Below are 23,649 nucleotides of genomic sequence, written 5' to 3' on the forward strand. Positions count from 1 at the left end.
ACTACAGGAGACACACACATATACCACTTTCAATCACCTGAGGGCTTCTGAGTTCTGTGCCAAGGACCATGTCATTCTTCCCAGACCCCTCCACGTCCTGCAAGCACCAACACACAATATTATTGCATTCAGAATCAATAGAGACAAAACAAGACAACAGTATGATGGGAAACTGACTCAACAGTAAAATCAACAAAACAGCACCTCGACAAAGAATCCTCCTCCTGGGGGTCCGGGGGGGCCAGGCAGCCCCCGAAGTCCAGGGTCGCCCTTCTTCCCCTCTGGTCCCCTCGGTCCTGTAGCTCCTGTCAGCCCTGGGTCACCTGATTCACCCTGCGAGGAAGAATAGACCCATTTAACTGACTATGAAGAACAAAGTATAGTTTTGACTTAAAATGACAACGCCTAAAGTAGATGCTTCTGCATGTCAACAGCATGATTAGGAACATAGCTCTCATTGTTTGATTTATGCATTTTATAATTGATAACTGATTTGTCAGATGGTTAAAATACCTTTGGTCCGTTTGGTCCAGCTAGTCCTTGTTCACCCTATGTGAGGAAAATAGATAGGTTAGAGTAAGCATTTGCAATGGACATGGTAATATGGGATCTAGCCAGCTAATTTCCTTTGTAAAATACAAACAATAGCCTCCTGAGTTACTGTCATCTTACCTTCAGACCTTTAAGCCCTGTCAGCCCAGCATCCCCATCCAGACCAGTAGGACCCTGAAATCAACAGCAGAGAGATGTGATGTCACAACCGTCGCTCTCTGAATCTCCTACACATAAAGGTCACACAAGTGACTAGTCAACCATGACCAAGAGTGTCTTGCTTTTCTTAGTGTCATAGTAGCTACCATATACCATTGAAAAGATAACTTCCAAGTCATTTAAAAGGGTTCTCATAATTATTCATGATGAGATTTACATTTTTTTGTATTACTTTAATCCAACAGATTAACGTTTCATTATAAAATATGATATTCTACTTTCTAAATAGGTTTAACAAAAATGTTAATAAATCTTAGCCAGCCGGTGCCACCATTTTCCATTTTGCCATTCCTGAAGGAACAACATGGCTCATCGACTGTAAAAAATAAAGTGCAAGCTCCATCAATGCAGTTAGTGAAAGCACGCAGGCAACAGACTTATATAAAAAGGAAGGTTCTCTCCAAAGTAGCTGGACCATGTTTGATGTATGAAATACATACTGTAGCTCAAGCTCAATGTCCATCAAGGCAGTTAAAGTCAAACCTGGGTTGTTTCCCATTTAATGAGAGGATGGGGGATGAGCATAGAGCCCTGATGGTTTCATAGATGGGTAAACAACTATAAGCAGAAGCCAATAAGCACACACACACACACACACACACACACACACACACACACACACACACACACACACACACACACACACACACACACACACACACACACACACACACACACACACACACAAAGTTAAATGGGCCAGGCTGTTAGAAAACATGGTTGGAGAGAACAGTCTGCCTTTTCAAGCCTACTGGTTCAGTGACAGAACCAGGGCAATACCTCGCCAGAACCAAGCCCAGAGTCGAACAACCCTGAGCCAAACTCAGAGCCAAACGCAGAGCCCGAGCCAGAACCACTAAACCAATCCTCAATCACCTGAAACAATAAAGGCCAGGGACAGCCAGGTCAATAACAACAGAGGGTAGATAGGAAACCACTGTCAGCTACAATGCATGCATACACATATAGACTATAAAATAACATTCACAATACAAAACAAAAGTGGGAACATCAATAACAGTTGGTAACCGGTGGAAACAGGGGGAAACATCCATAACGGATCTTAATAAGGATAACGTGGGACAGAGAGAGATCTCACCGGTGGTCCAGGTTTCCCAACAAGGCCGTCTCTGCCAGGTGGCCCTGAAGGACCTGGTTGTCCAGGGAACAAGCCCTCGGAGGCTTCGAAGAAACGGGTGGGACCAGGCGGGCCAGGTTGACCTGGAGGGCCGGGAGGACCAGGGGAACCCTAGGAGAGAGAGGACACCTCACTGTAAAATCACCACATCACTATAGTGGAGTGGTCTCAACTCTATGTGATCAGATGAAACACCACTTCCTGCTGGATATGGGATGCCATAGCACACATTTAACACAGAGAGGTGAATACGCTTAGCCTCTTACTACCAGCCTGATATCGCAAGCTTACATAAATATGTGATTCCATGTAGTGAAACATATTTATGAGAGCTCGCGAGATCAGGCTGGTAATACGAGGCTAAAATACTCATCCTAGAGACGTTTTATTAGAGAAAAAAACATAACAGATTGACTGACAGCAGAATGACAGATTACAGGAATGTTCTTACTCTGATCAATTCTGTATCGTCAAGGTCCCCAAAGCCAGAGCCGAGTGCATCCTCTCCATACTGCAATTCAAAGGAAAACAGGCAATTAAACACAAATCCCCATTTGATCCCCAGTTCAGTCCGATGTTTCCAGGATGTTACACTGACACCCACCGGTACACTGTGAGATTTGAGAGGTCCGGGAGGTCCGGGAGGGCCTGGAGGCCCCGGCAAGCCTACTCCTGTGTCCCCCTGTACAGAAGAGAACACATGGTAAGACTAACTGCCTATCTCATACACATTGAATGTATATATATATTTTTTACTTGTAATTATTGTACCTTATCTCCTTTGACTCCAACCTCTCCTGCCAAACCTGGGAATCCATGAGGTCCTCTTTGTCCCTGTGGAGATTAACATAGGTCATATTTAAAGACGTACAGTATATTTCTATAATAACATAACAAAACCGTACACATTTGACACAAGACCAGATGTACTCACTGGGTCTCCATCTTCACCCTTGCTTCCCTGAAAAATGAGAACACTCCTTAGATGTATCTGTTCAATCTTGTCAAGTGAAGTGAAGATAATAGAAAACATAATCAAACATGTACTAGTATCACAGAGTAATGGGAGATTATAATGAGGTAAAGCTCACCGGCTGTCCGTCCTTCCCTGGCACCCCAGGGGCCCCTGAAGGCCCCTGAGGGCCCCTTGGTCCTGGCTGGCCGTGTCCAGCCCTATCCTCAGAGGGAGTGGAAGGGCCAGGGGGGCCACGGGGGCCAGCAGGACCCATAGGCCCAGGCTCTCCTCGCTCTCCTTTCTGTCCGTGGCTAAGAGGCCTGCCCTGAGGATCAGCAGGAGAACATTGTGTAAAATCTATTAAATACTGAATAACTTAATACTGAATAACTTAAGCTGAATAACTTCAGCATTTAAAGCACATCAGGTTTTGAGGCACGTTACATGCTATTACTTACATCCCCTGATTTCTCCCCTGGCTCCTCTGTCTGACGGGTTTCTGAGAGAGGAAAAAGCGACACCAATAGGATTCACCAATGAGGCTTCAATAATGCTAACCATTGAGGGATATTTGATGTATTCAAACAACAACCACAACAACCGCTCTAACCACTAGACTACCTGGGGCGGCAGGTAACCGAGTGGTTGGCGCGTTGGAATAGTAACTAAAAGGTTACAAGATCGAATCCTGAGCTGACAAGGTAAAAAATCTGTCGTTCTGCCCCTGAACAAGGCAGTTAACCCACTATGCCATCATTGAAAATAAGAATTTGTTCTTAACTGACTTGCCTAGTTAAATAAAGGTAAAATAAAAAAATTAACTAGATTAGCCAATGAGAGACAGATAAGATTGATCAATGCAAAGGGAACATCTAATAATAATTGACATAGTCACCAGGTGAGTTAAATCAAGCTTGCCTATCAAGTTATTTGAAAGTGCCCTGTAATGACATGATTGGTTAAGATAAGAGTATGGTGAACCTGCCTTCCCCACCTTTGAGCAGCATCTCCTGATGTGTGTGTGCCTTGTTTGTGGGGTTCAGGTGAACAGTGTTCTCATCTAGCTCCAACTCTGGAGACTCTGTGGGCGGGGCTCTCACTGGCACGCTTAGCATGTCCTCTGGCTGGAGGGAAAGAAAATGAGGGAAGGAGATAGATAATACAAAAAAGTGAATGCAAAAAATTGTAGAAAGAGCGAGGTAAGCAGGAATGAACAGTAAGTACACTGGTAAAGCAATGTCAGGAAATATCTAGCTAATTAAAACATCTGGACAAGATTCAAATAAGAACAGACAGCTTATGTAATATATTTATTTGTAGAAATTGGGGTCAGGTCAGATTGTGCGTTTATTTAGGGGCAGAGTGAGATGACAAGTACAGTGTGTTACACGGCTAGTGATAGGAGGATGAAATGAATGTAGCATACACACAGCCAGAATCTGGAGCAATCCAGCAAAGGAAGAGAAACGGACAACAACAAAGGGGTGTTCACTAGATACATGAGTGCAGCACTGTATCGGTGTTTTGTCTTCATCTGACAAGGATGTGGGGGTTAGCCACGCTTTCCTGATAAACAACCACTGCTACCCATAGCCATAACAGACACATGAAAAGCCAGTGAAGAGACTTATCTCTGAGTAGAGATAGATAGAGAGATAGGTACTGAATCTCCCTCCTGGAATATATCCCCCAGTGTTCACTTTTACATACTTGTGTTTTGTAACAGGACAAATTTCAACTGATGAAACAGAAAAGATGTTCTGCTACATGTAAGAGACGTCCAATGAAGTCTGTCAGGGAGTGTTGCTCAGACAACAATGTGCCTTGTGCCCAAGCCAATCTTAGCTGTGCGGACGTTCCTTGTCTCACCAACGCTCACCCAGCGTCCGCTGACATTCTGTTTCACCGAACACATTCCTCTCTTACACCCCGTGCTCACACCTCCCACTTTTACTCACCCGTGCTGTTTCCTTTTTTCGTTCCATGTTCTTCATCAACTTGTCCTTTGTTTCATGGTCATCCAACGTGTCATCCCCACTCCCATCCCCAGAAGCCTGGAATACAGGAGACATTACCACACATCTCTATTCAAAGAAGCAGGTATATCTCACTGGTCACCCCCAAAGCCAATTCCTCCTTTGGCCGCCTTTCCTTCCAGTTCTCTGCTGCCAATGACTGGAACGAACTGCAAAAAAAATCACTGAAGCTGGAGACCCATATCTCCCTCACTAGCTTTAAGCACCAGCTCTCAGAGCAGCTCACAGATCACTGCACCTGTACATAGCCCATCTGTAAACAGCCTATCCAACTACCTCATCCCCATACTGTATTTATTTATTTATCTTGCTCCTTTGCACCCCATTATCTCTACTTGCACATTCATCTTCTGCACATCTACCATTCCAGTGTCTAATTGCTATATTGTAATTACTTCGCCACCATGGCCTATGTTTTGCCTTACCTCAATTATCTTACCTCATTTGCACTCACTGTATATAGATTTTTTTTTTCCTACAGTATTATTGACTGTATGTTTGTTTATTCCATGTGTAACTCTGTGTTTTTGTATGTGTCGAACTGCTGTGCTTTATCTTGGCCAGGTCGCAGTTGTAAATGAGAACTTGTTCTCAACTAGCCTACCTGGTTAAATAAAGGTGAAATAAAAATTTAATAAAAAAGAAGAGATTGACACCAGTGACCTAGAAGTAGCATTTCTCTCACTAACACTAGAGGGGACTAACTCTTCATTCCATAATTTAGGCACAGAAGGCCAGAGTAGTGGCAGCTTTGTACATTCAAATGTTGGTACATAGTGAGTGATATGAGTGAGAGCCAGTGAAGCAATCAACCAGTAAACAGTATTTTACATTTTAAACACAAGAGGGAGCCACCAGTATGCTCTATGCAGAGTCAAGTCATGTATAAATGAGTCTTGAGAGCCAGACACTTAACACATATTAAAGAATCTGTGCTGGCAAGGCCTTTAGAATATCAGGAGCTCAAGGCTATGGATGAATACATATCTATGGAACAGGCAGTGGTGTAGACACTCACATAGGGATCATCCTCTTCACACTGCTCCTCTGCTGCCCTGGGGTCCGGCTTGATCACCAGCTGCTGGATAGAGCCCTGTACAGAGGGAGAGAAAGAGAGATATGTGATAATGCTGATGTATAATAGGGAGTTATTGTGCTGATATAGCTAATTGAATTGGCTAAATTGAGAGAGAGACGAGAGCGAGAGAGAGAGACGAGACAGAGACAGAGACAGAGAGAGAGAGACAGAGAGAGAGACAGAGACAGAGAGAGAGAGAGAGAGACAGAGAGAGAGACAGAGACAGAGAGAGAGAGACAGAGAGAGAGACAGAGACAGAGAGAGAGAGAGGCAAAAAGAGTCACACAGCAGGAACGTTTATTCTGAAGGCTTTCCTATACAGGTAGAAAATGCTGACTTTTAGAGGAAAGAGGCCCTTTCTACAGGCAACACATGGTTACACACATTTTAATCTGTGAGCAGTATTTGATAGGGACGGGCCTGGCACACACTCATTAACTGTCATTGTCACAAGCATTCCTTCCACCTTCCACGTTATTAACCTAAAGCGTGTAATGTGCAACACGATGACGTCATTGGAGGAAATTATAGAGAATGCCACTGATCATGAAAGAGTGTGGCAACAAAAACATTGGCTAAGGCCCCTGGACTAGAAGCCAACAGGATGAGTAGATTAACATCACGTACAGTAGCAGATTTAGTAGCAGATTATGATCAGTAAAATACAGAGTACAGAACACAGCAAATTACTGACTGAAACACATTTACTGTGAAATCATAAAATCATATTATAGGAGATAGAGAGAAACAGAGGCAGAACGAACACAAGTCCAAAGATACAAAGACAGACAGAGGAAGCGAGTGAAACTAATGAAGGCTGCATCAAAACAAAACCCAGAGCTTTGTCCAGGCTGGTTTTGAAGGGTGAGAGCCATCTCTTGGCACGGCATTTGGCCCAGCAGTATTGTATCCCCCAGCATGACAGTCCACTGTGTTCTGTTGGCTGTGGGATCTCTTCCCCCCTTATTCTCCCCCTTTCACTCACCCCTCTACCCATCTCCCTTCTCCTCTCTCCACCTCCCTGCCTCTCTCCTCTTCCACCTCCCTCCCTTCCCCTTCTCCTACCTCCTCTCACCCCTCTTCCCTCCCTCCCTCTCTGCTTCCACTCCTCTCCTCTTCCCTCTCTCTCCCCCTTATTTCCCCCTCTCCTCCCTCCCTCTCTGGCCCCTCTGCTCTGACTGACTGACACTGTCTTTACCCCTCTTGGCCCTCTCAGGCCCCTGGCCGGCACCAAAGTGCCTCACAACAACAAAAGGAAAAGCTGCCCACTTTGCTGCCATCGCCATGGAAACCACTTTCCCAAACACACACCGCTACCACCACCGTCAGCACCACTCTTAAAGCACAGCAGCATGCTAATAAAGAACATTGCAGGACGGTTCATTTGGAAGTCCCATTCACATTCACTCCATCATCATCAGCGTTTGTTGGACCATATTGAAGTGGCCAGGCATTAAGGGAAGTTTTGCTCTTATTGGGCTGTACAGTTGTCTCCATAGATAATCTATATGAAATATCTCAATGGTCTCACTCTGTAACGTCACTGGAAGACAGTCAATGTGGGGTAGAAGGGGGGTAGAAGGGGAAGACACCGTTTAATAAATGGATCACTAGTCACTTTAATAATGTTTACATATCCTGCATTACTCATCTCATATGTATATACTAGATTTTAAACCATCTAATGCATCTTGCCTATGCTGCTCTGCCATCGTTCATCCATATATTTATATGTATATATTCTTATTCCATCCCTTTACTTATATTTGCGTGTATTAGGGAGTTGTTGTGGAATTGTTAGATTTCTGTTAGATATTGCTGCACTGTCGGAACTACAAGCACAAGCATTTCCCTACACTCGCAATAACACCTGCTAAGCATGTGTATGTGACCAATAACATTTGATTTGAGTGAACCTCAGTGTCTCTCCTCTCAGAGAAGACTGGAACAGAGATCACAAGATACATAAACGCGAAGCCTTGAGCTGAGCTGAGTTGACCATGCAGAGGTGGTTCTGTTTATTAAACAAGGCTTACTGATATCTCTCCCTTCCTCTCTGAGAGACCGCCAAGACCGCCCGTTAGCCTTGAATCAGGTCTGTGTCCTATCGATGGCTGTCAAATACCAGAATGTTTGGAGCTGAGTTATACAACCTTATATGAGCTGATTCTGAAAAACTGATCAACTGACAAAAATCCATGACTGAGCACATTCATACAGTAATCACTATACATGATATAGCTAAACATTCTTCTTAGAATAGGATATTGTATGCTAGACAAGTGGTGCACAGCCAGCTGGAAGAAGTCCCAGCTGTGGAGGTTTTAGTACAGTTGTTAAGAATAATTCTACACAGATGATCTTTGAGTCTTTTATCATGTTATTGGAGTAATGTTCATGCTAACAAAGACTGGGCAAACAGTAGGACTCACACTACATAGCGCAGAGAATGTGATCACACACACACACACGGTCAAATGAAACAGAAGACCAATAAGTGGTAGACATTACTTACCACAAACTTCTCCAGGCCAGTTCCTCCAGCATTGCCCACGAAGATGCCCGAGCTGGGTTCAAAGGTGAGCTGGCGGCTGCTCCTGTGGAAGGTCTCTGCTTGGAAGTCATCACAGTCCATATAGAGGCGTACCTCCTGGTCCTGCACCGACAGAGTGAAGCGCGTCCACTTATTCCTCATATCAGGCAACTTAAAGGACGCCACCTGTTGGCTGCGTGAGGACTCCTCGCCCCCCTCGGTGTAGTACAGCTGAATCCTCTGGGTCTCGTCCTCCACGGGCGTCAGTGCCAACCCCAGCTGCACCACCTTCTGCTGGGCATCAGTGATGGCGAACAGCACCCCTCCCTGTTTGCTGCTGGGCTTGATGGTGACGATGATGGCAAAGTCCCTGAAGAAAGGATCGGGCATGAAGGTCTTGGTGAGACGTCCAATGTTGGCGTCAGGCCCGAAGCCGTAGGCCGGGAAGCCCTCATAGCCGGTGATGAAGGAGACAGAGGGAGGGAGTGGAACTCCGATCAACTCGGTCAGGTCTAGGTGTCCTGTAGAGCCACGCTCTGTAAGGAGGAGGAAACAGATTCATGAGATCTAAACAAAATGAACAGAATCACATGTATGAGCCTAAAGCTGTATAGAAAACGCTGGATATTTTTTGTTATTTTTTTATTTTATTTCAACATTATTAAACCAGGTAGGCTAGTTGAGAACAAGTTCTCATTTGCAACTGCGACCTGGCCAAGATAAAGCAAAGCAGTTCGATACACACAACAACACAGAGTTACACATGGAATAAACAAACATACAATCAATAATACAGTAGAAAAATCTATATACCGCATGTGCAAATGAGGTAGGATAAGAGAGGTAAGGCAATAAATAGACCATTGTGGCAAAGTAATTACAATATAGCAATTAAACACTGGAATGGTAGGACGTGCAGAAGATGAATGTGCAAGTTGAGATACTGGGGTGCAAAGGAGCAAGATAAATAAATACAGTATGGTGATCAGGTAGATTGGATGGGCTATTTACAGATGAGGTATGTACAGGTGCAGTGATCTGTGAGCTGCTCTGACAGCTGGTGCTTAAAGTTAGTGAGGGAGGTAAGAGTCTCCAGCTTCAGAGATTTTTGTAGTTCGTTCCAGTCATTGGCAGCAGAGAACTGGACAGAGAGGCGGCCAAAGGAAGAATTGGCTTTGGGGGTGACCAGTGAGACATACCTGCTGGTGCGTGTGCTACGGGTGGGTGCTGCTATGGTGACCAGTGAGCTGAGATAAGGCGGGGCTTTACCTAGCAGAGACTTGTAGATGACCTGGAGCCAGTGGGTTTGGCGACAAGTATGACGTGAGGGCCAGTCAACGATATCAAACAGGTCGCAGTGGTGGGTAGTATATGGGGCTTTGGTGACAAAACAGATGACACTGTGATAGACTGCATCCAATTTGTTGAGTAGAGTGTTGGAGGCTATTTTATAAATGACATCGCCGAAGTCAAGGATCGGTAGAATGGTCAGTTTTACGAGGGTATGTATGGCAGCATGAGTGAAGGATGCTTTGTTGCAAAATAGGAAGCCGATTCTAGATTTAATTTTGGATTGGAGATGCTTAATGTGAGTCTGGAAGGAGAGTTTACAGTCTAACCAGACACCTAGGTATTTGTAGTTGTCCACATATTCTAAGTCAGAACCGTCCAGAGTAGTGATGCTGGACGGGTAGGGCAGGTGCGGGCAGTGATCGGTTGAAGAGCATGCATTTAGTTTTACTTGCATTGAAGAGCAGTTGGAGGCCACGGAAGGAGAGTTGTATGGTATTGACGCTCATCTGGAGGTTAGTTAACATGGTGTCCAACGAAGGGCCAGCGGTATACAGAATGGTGTCGTCAGCGTAGAGGTGGATCAAAGAATCACCAGCAACGAGAGCGACATCATTGATGTATACAGAGAAGAGAGTCGGTCCGAGAATTGAATCCTGTTGCACCCCAATAGAGACTGCCAGAGGTCCGGACAACAGGCCATCCAATTTAACACACTGAACTCTATCGGAGAAGTAGTTGGTGAACCAAGCGAGGCAATCATTTGAGAAACCAAGGCTGCTGAGTCTGCCAATAAGAATGTTGTGATTGACAGAGTCGAAAGCCTTAGTTAGGTCGATGAATACAGCTGCACAGTAATGTCTCTTATCGATGGCGGTTATGATATTGTTTAGGACCTTGGGCGTGGCTGAGTTGCACCCATGACCAGCTCTGAAACCAGATTGCATAGCGGAGAAGGTACGGTGAGATTCGAATTGGTCGGTAATCTGTTTGCTAACCTGTTGGGGCTAGGGGGCAGTATTTGCACGGCCGGATAAAAAATGTACCCAATTTAATCTGGTTACTACTCCTGCCCAGTACCTAGAATATGCATATAATTATTGGCTTTGGATAGAAAACACCCTAAAGTTTCTAAAACTGTTTGAATGGTGTCTGTGAGTATAACAGAACTCATTTGGCAGGCCAAAACCTGAGAAGATTCCTTACAGGAAGTGGCCTGTCTGACCATTTCTTGCCCTCCTTGATGATCTCTAACAAATACAGGGGATCTCTGGCATGACGTGACACTTCCTACGGCTCCCATGGGCTCTCAGAAGGCAGGAAAAAGCTGAACGATGTAATTCCATCCCCAGGCTGAAACACATTAGCGCGTTTGGCAAGTGCTCTATCAAAGGGCCATTAGACTGAGGCTCGTGCATGAGGGGATAGCATGCTTTTACTTTCACTCTCTTTGTAATAAAAAACGATTTCCCGGTCAGAATATTATCGCTTTTTTACGAGAAAAATGGCATAAAAATTGATTTTAACCTGTTAGGGCTAGGGGGCAGTATTGACACGGCTGGATAAAAAACGTACCCGATTTAATCTGATTATTACTCCTGCTCAGAAACTAGAATATGCATATAATTATTAGCTTTGGATAGAAAACACTCCAAAGTTTCTAAAACTGTTTGAATGGTGTCTGTGAGTATAACAGAACTCATTTGGCAGGCCAAAACCTGAGAAGATTCCATGCAGGACGTGCCCTGTCTGACAATTTCTTGCCCTTCTTGATTATCTCTATCCATCTGCTGTTACGTGACACTTCCTACGGCTCCCATGGGCTCTCAGAAGGCGACAAAAAGCTGAATCGTGGCTTTGCAGGCTCTCGCTGAAAAAAAGTAGTGCGTTTGGATAGTGGCTGGTTACAGTACTGTGAGACTCAGGCTCGTGCCCAAGTCGACCCCATGCTTTATTTTTTTTCGTCTGTTTACCTAAACGCAGATTCCCGGTTGGAATATTATCGCTTTTTTACGAGAAAAATGGCATAAAAATTGATTTTAAACAGCGTTTGACATGCTTCGAAGTACGGTAATGGAATATTTAGAAATCTTTTGTCACGAAATGCGCCATGCTCGTGACCCTTATTTACACTTCGGATAGTTTCTTGAACGCACGAACAAAACACCGCTATTTGGATATAACTATGGATTATTTTGAACCAAACCAACATTTGTTATTGAAGTAGCAGTCCTGGGAGTGCATTCTGACGAAGAACACCAAAGGTAATCAAACTTTTGTAATAGTAAATCGGAGTTTGGTCAGGGCTAAACTTGGTGGGTGTCTAAATAGCTAGCCGTGATGGCTGGGCTATCTACTCAGAATATTGCAAAATGTGCTTTCACCGAAAAGCTATTTTAAAATCGGACACCTCGATTGCACAAAGGAGTTCTGTATCTATAATTCTTAAAATAATTGTTAATGCTTTTTGTGAACGTTTATCGTGAGTAATTTAGTAAATTCACCGGAGGTTTGCTAGTTCTGAACGTCACATGCTAATGTAAAAAGCTGGTTTTTGATATAAATATGAACTTGATTGAACAAAACATGCATGTATTGTATAACATAATGTCCTAGGTGTGTCATCTGATGAAGATCATCAAAGGTTAGTGCTGCATTTAGCTGTGGTTTTGTTATTTGTGACATTAGATGCTAGCTTGAAAAATGGGTGTCTGATTATTTCTGGCTGGGTACTCTGCTGACATAATCTAATGTTTTGCTTTCGCTGTAAAGCCTTTTTGAAATCGGACAGTGTGGTTAGATAAAGGAGAGTCTTGTCTTTAAAATGCTGTGAAATAGTCATATGTTTGAAAAATTGAAGTTTTTGTATTTTTGAGGAATTTGTAATTCGCGCCACGCCTATCATTGGATATTGGAGCAGGTGTTCCGCTAGCGGAACGTCTTGATGTAAGAGGTTAAGCCAGGTGATGTCATCGCATATGTGGGAGGTGGAACAACATGGTTGGTTAAGGCACATTGAGCAGGGCTAGAGGCTCTACAGTGAAATAAGACAGTAATCACTAACCAGGACAGTAATGGACAAGGCATATTGATATTAGGGAGAGGCATGCATAGCCAAGTGATCGTATGGGTCCAGTGAGTGGTTGGGCTGGCTGGGGACACTGCGATTCAGACAGTTAGCAGGCCGGGGCTAGCAAGCTAGCAGTTAGCAGGCCAGGGCTAGCAAGCTAGCAGTTAGCAGGCCGGGACTAGCAAGCTAGCATAAGGGCCTTAGAGGGACATCGCGATGGGGGAAAAGTCTGTTTTGCCTCCTCGTGTGGTGACGTCGATAGACCAGTCGTGGAATTAGTAGGGTTCCAAGTAGCAGAGGGGTCCAAGTCCAATTGGCAAAATGGGTATAGTGGTCCAAGAAACTGGCCGGTGTATCAGCTAACAGTCCAATATGCTATAGATAGCTAGCAGGCCGCGGTTAGCAGAATGGGCCTTCAGGGGACGTCACGCCTGAGGGGCCTGTTGGGATCCTTGGGCAGATTATGTCGGTATTCCAGTCGTGAAGGATCGGCGGGGTTCCGTGCCCCGTACCGGCAGTAGAAGGGGTCTGGATATTGTAGTCGAGGAGTGGGCTTCAAGAGTAGCCCAGGAGCCCTAGCTGGGAGATGGGTCTAGCATGGGCTAGCCCCAGGCTAGTTGGTGCTTGCTCCGGCACGGAAACGTTAGCCAGGAGTAGTCAACCCGGGTTGCGGTTAGCTAGCTGCCATGATCCAGATGAAAGGGTTCAGAGTTTGCAGGTAGGAATCCGGGGATATGGAGAGAAAAATAGGTCCGGTATGCTCTGGTTTGAAATGCGTTGTACGAACTGGCGAGAGCTTTCCGAGCTAAAGGTTAGCTGACTGATAGCTGGTAGCTAGTTAGCTAGCTACAGTTGAGGTAAATAGAAATACTTTAGAAAAAAAACAGATCCACACCACATTGGGTGAGGCAGGTTGCAGGAGAGTATTTTGAAGTTGAGGTTTAGGAAAAAAGATTTTAAAGAATGCGAAGAAAAAGATATATACATGGGACGAGACAAAGACGTCTGACTGCTACGCCATCTTGGATATATATGTAAGGATATAAAGGGTACGGTACTACTATAGACATCAGCAACATTTCTAATTTCAGCATTGCATAACTGTACAACGATAACATCCAATGCTCTCGTCATGATATGTCACCATACGTCATGAAGATATGCCATTTCACCACTGAACATTTATGGATCTCCTCCAATGTAACTAATCAATTAGCAGATATACTTCTGTGCTATCACCTGACTATCATCACAATCACTATTAACATCATTGTTTGCATGAGAACACACAAAGCATAAGCACAGATGTAGATAATATCTCATCTTGCGGTAACTGATGTGTCCATGGTCTATAATTCTTTCACAAATTCATCTATCCTCATCACTGACAGTAACAAACCCCTAATGAGTTAGACGTTCACCTATGGATCATTGCTCTCCCTCTTCTTCCCCTTTTCAGACCCTAATTCCCCCCAAATAACTAGGGAGAGTGCTTAGTGGAGAAAGATCGATCACATTCTCTCCATTCTCTCCCACATGGAGCTCATCTCCCGTGACGACCACTCTCACCCCAACATTCCACTGAGGTAACCTCTTGGCCGTTAGTTTCACCTCAGTCTTGTCAAGTATTAAACCTCCTCTACACATCAGTGGGCCTCTGATCTCTGCCACTAGGCTATACAGGGTCTGATTGGGTCTGTAATTCATCAAATTAGCGAAGTGGAAAAAGACATGACAATTAGGGAGAAGGGTGGTAGTGTTTGAACATCCTCCACTCGGAACGAATGCCTCCCACAACATGCAGCCTCACACAAACACTGACTGAGTCACACAACCCAGACTGTCACAGACAAGCCCATCTATAAGTGGGATCAGAGCGAGAGAGAGAGAGATCCATTAGAATTTCATATATAACAGTTTGGTGGAAATATATTGAAACATGCACATCCAATGTCCTCAAAGAAGACACTGCCTTAGTATATCAACACAGTAATGCTAATAACATACAGGTGAAAGGTGTGAACCTGTGTAAAGTTCTTTAAGTAGCTTGTCATACTGAGTGAGCGGACATCTGGGAGCAGAGCTACTGTTTATGGAGGCTGGAGCGACAGACAGCTGTTGTACATTACCATGGTGGAGAAAAGCTGTCAGGGCATCACACCTACAGTACAGCTCAGACAGAGGAATAGACAGGAGAGCCTTCATCATGAAGCTCATGTTTTTTTTCAGGGACACATTATTCCATTTCTGTTAGTCACATGTCTGTGGAACTTGTTCAGTTTATGTCTCAGTTGTTGAAACTTGTTATGTTCATATAAATATTTACACATGTTAAGTTTGCTGAAAATAAAAGCAGTTTATTATGAGAGGACGTTTCTTTTTTTGCTGAGTTTGGTATGCTGGTAACTGATTTCCCTATAACTGGTGCATCATCCATCTCAATGATAAACATGTTGTATCTCTCCTCTCCTCTCATCCCCAGCCTCTTGATCTCAGTCCTCCCTCCCATCCCTCATCCATTTGTCCCTGATTCCCCCTCTCTCTCTCACCCCACAACCCAGCGGGACCATCATCCTGTGGTACACATAATAACTCCGGACCCCGTATCCCAGCCCTCCCATCCCTCACCCGTCTGTCCCCCCCCCTTTCTCTCACCCCACAACCCAGCCCAGCGGGAGGCTCTGAAACAATGCTCATGCTCAGACCCCAATTTCTCCAGGTTCCAGGAAGTCTCCTGGCCCTAATCCTATTATTATAATATCATGTGATAGGGATTAACATTGGAAACCAAGGGGCTAGCAGGAAACCACAAGCCTACTCCCCTCGACAACGCACAGCCTCAATTAGACAAGTTAAAAAAGCATAGCCGCACTCAAGCTGTGGGGGAACACACTAACTAATCCCTGTTATGATCCCACTACAAGTATCAGCTTGAGACTACTTTAACAAAAATAATGAACCACCGTGAGCTCCACAGCTCCACAGCTGCCACATGTCAGTGTCTTCAGATTCCTTCAGGAAAGAGTTTTCAGAGCATTATGCTAAATCGTTACTGCACTGGTCCTCTTTCATTGAAAGTGCAAACAACTAATGTGCAGAACCAGTAACAGAACTTTTTGGACAGAATCCCCCCACGGAAATAAAACTGAAACAACTACATCACCTAGCACACTCCAGACTAACTCACCACGACTCTTCCACATTTTCAGATATATTTTCTTAGCCTTGGGCTTGATCTCTGTGGTTCCAGCACCAGCAGGCTCCTGGATGCGCTGTAGCAGGGTACTCTGAACAGGTGCAGTGGTGAAGACCTCCATCTGAGTCCCCACCTGGCCCACCTCTGTCCCTTCTGTGGTCCACAATACCTGGGTGGTTGTGGGGACGGTGGTGGGGGGCTGTGTGGTCATCTCCTGTGCTTTCCCCAAGAAAGCACTCCACCACTGGCCATGAACAGGAGCCATGAGCAGCAGCAGACTATAAAGACGCAGGAGAGCCATCCTGTCCTGATGCTCCAAGTACTGACTCAAAACTTCAACAAGATGTATGTTCTCAGCAGAACAGTTCAGCTCTCAGCCTCCCCTCTCTTCCCTGCTTCTGTCTATGTTAACTCTCTCACTTTATGCTCTCTCTCTCTATTTCTCTCTCTTTCTCTTTGTGTGTGTATGTTTGTGAGCCACTCTCTCCTCTCGCTCGCTCTCCTATCTCTCTCCTCTCTCTCTCCCTTCCTGGTCCTCCTCTGCTCTGCTCAGTGTCTAGCAGTGACCCCTGCTCCAGACCCCCTCAACACCATGCAGACTTAGGTATTTCACAGGCGGCACAGCAGCAGCTCTACACTATGTCCGGCTCACATCACAGTGGGTGTGTTAAGAGCATGTAAGCCACAGCCCTCTTGAGTAATGCTATCCCCCTCCGTATACCACCATCACCAACTCTACTACAGCTTACTGAACACGAAGGAACTGTCTATCACTGGTCTTTGCTTACAAAACAAATGGTGGTCAGTTGGAAGAATGTTCAATAATGGGCACTGCGACATTGGCTAGGCTCCTGGATGAGATATTTCCTGCTTATAAGGACATGGTGAGCACTGCACACATTTTTCAATCCCCCAGGGACAGAAATCAGGACTACAAGATCTCAAAAGAATTCTGTAAAAAAGGCACCACAAACGAACAAATAATTAAATGTAACATTAACGGTTTCTACAACATTTGGCATTTAACATATTACCTATCCTCAGTCAGTTGCATTCATGTCCATTAATAAACTCAATAGAAGTACAGGTGTAAAGGTACATCTCCACAGTTTTTAAAATTATTGACATAAATGCTCAACTCGGGCAAATAGTACAGGGCCAGGAATCTGCCAATCAGTGGCTGTCTGACTTTGAGGGGCCATGGACACTGATTTGACATGGGAGAGTGAAAAGCTGGACTGTGACAAAAGAGGGGAGGAGAAACAAGGCACGGAGGAAAGGAGGAGAGGAGATGGGTTTCTGCCAAGCCTGCACAGTTCAGTGATCAGAGGGGCTGGGCAGAGACACAGGCAGGCGTAGTGACAAAGAGAAGCCTCTTCCGCTACTCAGTACTCATGGCTCTGGTGTTGAGGGGATGAGGATGGGGCCTAGGGACGGGTCCTGACAGCCCTGCCAGCAGCACACACACACACACACACAGAGAGGAGGATGAGCCCACTCCGGACCAATCATTTATAAGTAACAGAGGAACACACTGTTCAGATATTGTATCATTAACAGTAACAGTACCCATTAAAATGCACAGTAAGATTACCTATACACAATCATCCATTGAACACTAACTGTTACTGTGATGTGCATGTTTGGATATTTCGACCAGGACTTGGAATTGACAGTGCATTATCATTTCACAGCAATCCACAGTGGTGCTATGGATGGACTCCATACTAAAGAGACTGGACACTGGTGCTACAGTGGTCCTAATGAGGGACTGGATGTTTGCTAAATGGACCAGATGAGCCCTGGTTAGCCTGCCCCCTGGTGGTAGTGTTTTATGTAAGGGTGTTCTGGGGATCCGTGTTGCACCCCTCTAATCCCAGTCTTACCCAGGGGGACTAGAGGCCAGGGGGGCAGGGGGCTAGGAGGCCAGGGAAGGTAACCACTAACCTCAGTCTCACTTCAATGCCCCACGACATCCATTAATTGGTTTATTGTCACAAGCCATCAGCTGAAGCATTTTGTGAATCTATTCACACAGAGATGAGACTGTAATTTTCCAAAGGGAAACAGCACACAAGACCTTTGACAATATGGTAATATAGTAATATAGTAACACCTGCAACTTCATCACACGTCTAGAAGAGCTTTGGCCCAAAGTGATGGACTGATGCTATAAATATTGAGCACATATAAAGCCTAACTATAAAAAATGGGTTTGAATACCCATTCAAATCTGTAATAAACTCCTGTCAATTTCACTATGGTGATGGAACCTCTTTGAAGCAGAAAATGTCTCTGTGTTTAATATAAGAATTCAGATTTTTGGTAACTGTGTAATTTGTAACAGGTGTAAATGCAATCATCATAGACCCAGTCGGTATTAGATGGATTCCTAGGTTACCCCATTGGCTCATAGCAAAAACGTTCCTGTTGTCTGCTTGTTTTAGTAAATTACAAAACTACATTTAAGAAGAGTACAATATGTCTAATGATGACTTTTCAACATTGCCTGCTCCCTAACGTTCTCACTACTTAGAGAAAAGTTATATTGTTGGGCTTCCCGTATACCCCTTTTCCTCTCCAACACCGAATAGCCTGAAGCCACAGGGCTCTTCTTGCAGGCTCTTTTTCTCTACGTTGGAGCATTTCGAACCGTAGGTCGGGATTTTTTACCTGTCTACATGTACATTGAACAACACCATAGCTGTGTTTTCTACATGTTTTGTTATTTCTGTATAACAAAAAATTCAACGACGATGTTTCCTCTTTTACAGTGGAGGTCAATGGGAAAGAATGTTCGTTTTCCCCAATTTGTGGGCGTGGTCAAGGGGAATTCCTTAATATTACATGAACACCGACTGGGACTATATGTCTATAGCTTACAGCAGTCGTAAATTCAGTGTTTATGCTGAGAAGTCTAAAACAACTACACACACAGTGGTCCTCTAGCTCCACCATGTGGTCACATCTAGAATCACAGACAAAACTTAATTCCCTTATGAAAACAGCCTTGTATACACAGTCTGCGTCCCTTGCGTCCAACATGGCACCCTATTCCCTCTATAGTACACTACTTTTAACCAAAGCCCTGGTCAACAGTATGCACTACACAAGGAATAGGGTGGAATTTGGGATACAGAGATACAATCCACAGCCAATCACAGCAGTCGCTGTCACTTTAGATTGACCAATGTGATGTCAGTAGGGGTCAGGTCTCACTAAAGAGAAGAGCCAGGAGGCTTCATGGGTGAACAAAAACAGAGCTTCGCCACATTAAATCACCATCACTGGGAAGCTCTCTCATCAAGAGCCCCTCAAATATTGTATCATTATTATGGGCAGCAGATCAAAAGCAGTCTGGTTTTATTGGGGTGATTTAGTCAGACACGTGGGCCCACTGGCCTCTAGTCCAGTCTGGTCTAAGACTCTTTCTCAAAAAAAGATTTGTTCCATCATGTAGCAAGACAAACATTCTGATTTTCTATTCTTCTTTGAATATTATTTTCCTTGCTAAATAATACATTTTTAGTATGCCACCAGACGTTACGATATTCAGGAGATCCCTTCTCCAGTAACTATCCTCACCAGTTGTTTACAGTGCGGAAAGTATTCAGACCCCTTGACTTTTTCCACATTTTGTTACGTTACAGCCTTATCCTAAAATGGATTTAATAAAAACATTTCCTCATCCATCTACACACAATACCCCATAATGAGAAAGTGAAAACAGGTGTTTAGAATTTTTTGCGAATGTATTATAAATAAAAAACAGAAATACATTATTTTAAATACTAAGGTAGCCCACTCCTCAGTAAGGCTCGACAGCCCGCTTGAAGTTTGTCAAAAGGCACCTAAAGGACTCTCGTACCATGAGAAACAAGATTATCTGGTCTGATGAAAACAAAAGTGAACTCTGGCCTGAATGCCAAGCGTCAAGTCCGGAGGAAACCTGGCACCATCCCTATAGTGAAGCATGGTGGTGGCTGCATCATGCTGTTGGGAATGTTTTCCAGCGGCAGGAACTGGGAGACTAGTCAAGATTGAGGGAAAGATGAAAGTACAGAGATATCCTTGATGAAAACCTGCTCCAGAGCGCTCAGGACCTCAGACTGGGGCAAAGGTTCACCTTCCATCAGGACAACAACCCTAAGCACACAGCCAAGACAACGCAGGAGTGGCTTCGGGACAAGATTGAATCGTACTACACCAACTCTGTCGCTCGTCGGATGTGGCAGGGTTTGCAAACTATTACAGACTACAAAGGGAAGCACAGCTGAATAAAGTAACAAAATGTAGAAAAAGTCAAGGGGTCTGAATACTTTCCGAATGCGCTGTATACATTCAGTTCAGCCTAAATTTTATCTGAGGGCTGGCCAATGTCTTTAATAAAACGACATAAAATCTCAACGGCATAAAACTGCCACATGACATTCAAATAAAAGGGTGTTACTATGGACAAAATGCCAACTTGACATAAAAAGCATAAAACATCCCTTTGAATTTACAGTTAGACCAATCCACTTTGAGGACAGAGTATGTAGGATGTCCATACGGTAGCCAATGTATTTATTGTGTCAGAGGAACATAAAATCCCAATCCCTGTCTAGATATAAGAGCTAGGGGTAGAGACCAGTGGAGAGGTAGACAGTTTGTGACTGTTCTCCACTCTGGGACAGGTAATAATAGAACATTTCACTTTTAAACTCTCCCTCCACACATAGATACATAAGTTCACTCTCCCTCCTAGCGATCCAACTCAATGCAGCCTCGATTGCAGGCCTGTTCTCCTATTACTAGGAAAACAGCAATAGGAAAAAATCCCCAAATCCTAGATGCCAAAGTCCTGCCCTTGAGCAAGGCGCTTAACCCCAACAACAGCTCCCAGTGTGGCAGTTCACCTCGCCAAAACCTATGTATGTGGGGTTGGATTAAAAGTGGAATTAGAGCAATTTACATGGTTAACTGCCTTGCTCAAGGGTACATCAACAGATCTTTCCCAGTCGGCTCAGGGATTCAAACCAGCGACCTTTCAGTTACTGGCCCAACGCTCTTAAGCATTACCTGCCACCCCATGTGTGTAAATCCGCCCTAAGGGGTTTTGACATAGGCTTTGTTTGTGATTAGGTAGGGCTAAGGCCAGTCCTGCCCATCCTTATTGTGATGCAGACTGCCTCCCTCGGGGAAGGTGAAATCCAGAGAATGTAAAGAATGCTAGAGCTGAAGACACCTCCTGTCTCCCCAACACCCAGCTAAAGACACAGTGACCACCTGCAGGTGAAAAGGGGGGAGAGTGAATGCATTTTCATCAATCAATTATTTTAGAACTAGGGAGCTCCTCTATTGTCACTCAGGGATCAATCACAGTTAACCTGGGCTGGGAAGAGAGGAGGGGTCCCAGGAGACAGACTAAGAATGGTGGGAAAAGGCCCAAAACAGAGAGAAGATAGAGCCTATGAGTGGGTGTGTTGTTACCTAACCTGGGGGTGGCCAGAAAGCTGACCTCACAATAAGAATGCCTGTTCTAGAATGTCCTCAGAAAAAGAATGAAAAGCCAAAAAGCCAACAAAGGATTATTAAGGCACAGCAATATCTGACCCTTGTGAGACCTCAACCTATGAGGTTGAGATACAAAACTGTATTTCCAAAATACTCTTCATCACCTAAGCCTGGGTGGTGACCCTCCTATTTTGTGTAAAGCACAGAGTGCAGATTGAGTGTAGCATTAGACTAAACCTGATGTTGAGGGTGTCTTCCAAGTACTTGATTGTTACTGATAGACAGTCAATGTCCTTGAGTGAGTATGTTGGCTAATCGAACTGCTTACTTACAGGTCTTCAGTTGACAGTGGGTGTAACGGGGTGCGTACTGGCGGCAGAGAAGTCAGGCGCAGGAGAGCGAAAACTGATTTTCAACTGTGTTGTTTAATAAACATAAAAAACACCGTAAACAGAACAATCAATGAATGGGTCAAACAAAACCCGGTATCCACCAGCATAACGTGCACAAGCACTACAAGAAACAATTCCGGACAAGGACATGGGGGGAACAGAGGGTTAAATACACAACATGGAATTGATGGAATTAAACCCAGGTGTGAGGGAAGATAAGACAAAACCAATGGAAAATTAAAGGTGGATCGGCGATGGCTAGAAGGCCGTCGACGTCGACCACCGAACGCCGCCCGAACTAGGAGAGGGACCGACTTCGGCGGAAGTCGTGACAGTGGGTAACTTATACAGAAAAGCACTTTGCACTTCGGCTTTGTCACAACTGTGAAGAGCAGTAACGTGGCTCAGCAGCAAATTAAAATATCCCAAAGGCGCCTTGTATTTGAGGATATGCCTCTATGCCATAAATCCAGAGTTTGGCTTTGGCTCTAGATAACCTTGAGTGAACTTAGTGGGTAAAGCGACACAGCGCTCTACAGAGTGAGTACAGAGAGGGTCTCTTTTGACCAAAGTGGTTGAGATGTTCAGGGCAGGGCGTCCAGCCAATTCTATTAGCTTTTAAAGGAAGTCATGAGAGGAGAATTACCCAACCTCAGACATTCTCCTCTCCTCAGATACAGACAAGGGCCTAAAGCGTGTGGCTGTGTGTTGTGACAGCCATGTAGGGATGGTGGACAGCAGTTGCCTGCAGCCATTGGTAATTGAGTAAAGAAGATATACAGTGTCTGGCATTGGCTGATTAAGTGGAATGACTTGTATTAAATGCATTACAGTGAGGTCAATAATATAAACCTATGTTAAATGCAAGTTATTTTGGAAGTTATCAGAGCACATAACACATGAACATCTCCAACTCAATCATCAAGTTTGCAGACGACACTACAGTGGTAGGCTTGATTACCAACAACGACGAGACAGCCTATAGGGAGGAGGTGAGGGCCCTTGGAGTGTGGTGTCAGGAAAATAACCTCACACTCAACGTCAACAAAACAAAGGAGATGATCGTGGACTTCAGGAAACAGCAGAGGGAGCACCCCCCCATCCACATCGACGGGACAGTAGTGGAGAAGATGGAAAGTTTTAAGTTCCTCGGCGTACACATCACGGACAAACTGAAATGGTCCACCCACACAGACAGCGTGGTGAAGAAGGTGCAACAGCGCCTCTTCAACCTCAGGAGGCTAAAGAAATTTGGCTTGTCACCGAAAACACTCACAAACTTTTACAGATGCACAATCGAGAGCATCCTGTCGGGCTGTATCACCGCCTGGTACAGCAACTGCTCCGCCCTCAACCATAAGGCTCTCCAGAGGGTAGTGAGGTCTGCACAATGCATAACCGGGGGCAAACTACCTGCCCTCCAGGACACATACATAACCCGATGTCACAGGAAAGCCAAAAAGATCATCAAGGACAACAACCACCCGAGAAACTGCCTGTTCACCCCACTATCATCCAGAAGGCGAGGTCAGTACAGGTGCATCAAAGCAGGGACCGAGAGACTGAAAAACAGCTTATATATCAAGGCCATCAGACTGTTAAACAGCCATCACTAACATTGACTGGCTGCTGCCAACATACTGACTCAAATCTCTAGCCACTTTAATAATTAAAAATTAGATGTAATAAATGTA

The 23,649-nt window shown here is 44.7% G+C and overlaps 1 protein-coding gene across 5 annotated transcripts in view; it reads right to left on the reverse strand.

Annotated features, from left to right (window-relative positions):
• The window catches only part of LOC106569208 (collagen alpha-1(XV) chain), a 47,708-nt gene that overhangs the window by 11,259 nt on the left and 12,800 nt on the right, over nt 1-23,649 (reverse strand). For 2 of the 5 annotated variants that reach the window (XM_082960882.1, XM_082960881.1), the window contains exons 1-16: nt 16,059-16,763; nt 8,494-9,047; nt 5,919-5,993; nt 4,823-4,918; nt 3,859-3,988; nt 3,323-3,363; nt 3,001-3,189; nt 2,844-2,870; nt 2,681-2,743; nt 2,514-2,591; nt 2,361-2,420; nt 1,871-2,020; nt 673-726; nt 514-549; nt 205-333; nt 38-97 (exon numbers count right to left, since the gene is read on the reverse strand). In XM_082960882.1, the coding sequence (XP_082817008.1) occupies nt 38-97; nt 205-333; nt 514-549; nt 673-726; nt 1,871-2,020; nt 2,361-2,420; nt 2,514-2,591; nt 2,681-2,743; nt 2,844-2,870; nt 3,001-3,189; nt 3,323-3,363; nt 3,859-3,988; nt 4,823-4,918; nt 5,919-5,993; nt 8,494-9,047; nt 16,059-16,368 (2,052 nt within the window). In that variant the 5' untranslated portion in view covers nt 16,369-16,763. Of the gene's footprint in view, nt 1-37; nt 98-204; nt 334-513; nt 550-672; nt 727-1,870; nt 2,021-2,360; nt 2,421-2,513; nt 2,592-2,680; nt 2,744-2,843; nt 2,871-3,000; nt 3,190-3,322; nt 3,364-3,858; nt 3,989-4,822; nt 4,919-5,918; nt 5,994-8,493; nt 9,048-16,058; nt 16,764-23,649 lie in introns of those variants that run through there. The other 3 variants (XM_045694138.2, XM_082960884.1, XM_082960885.1) reach the window with 3 other exon arrangements.

This window comes from Salmo salar, chromosome 14 (assembly GCF_965601325.2).
Source record: "Salmo salar chromosome 14, fSalSal1, whole genome shotgun sequence".
NCBI classification, from domain to species: Eukaryota; Metazoa; Chordata; class Actinopteri; order Salmoniformes; family Salmonidae; genus Salmo; species Salmo salar.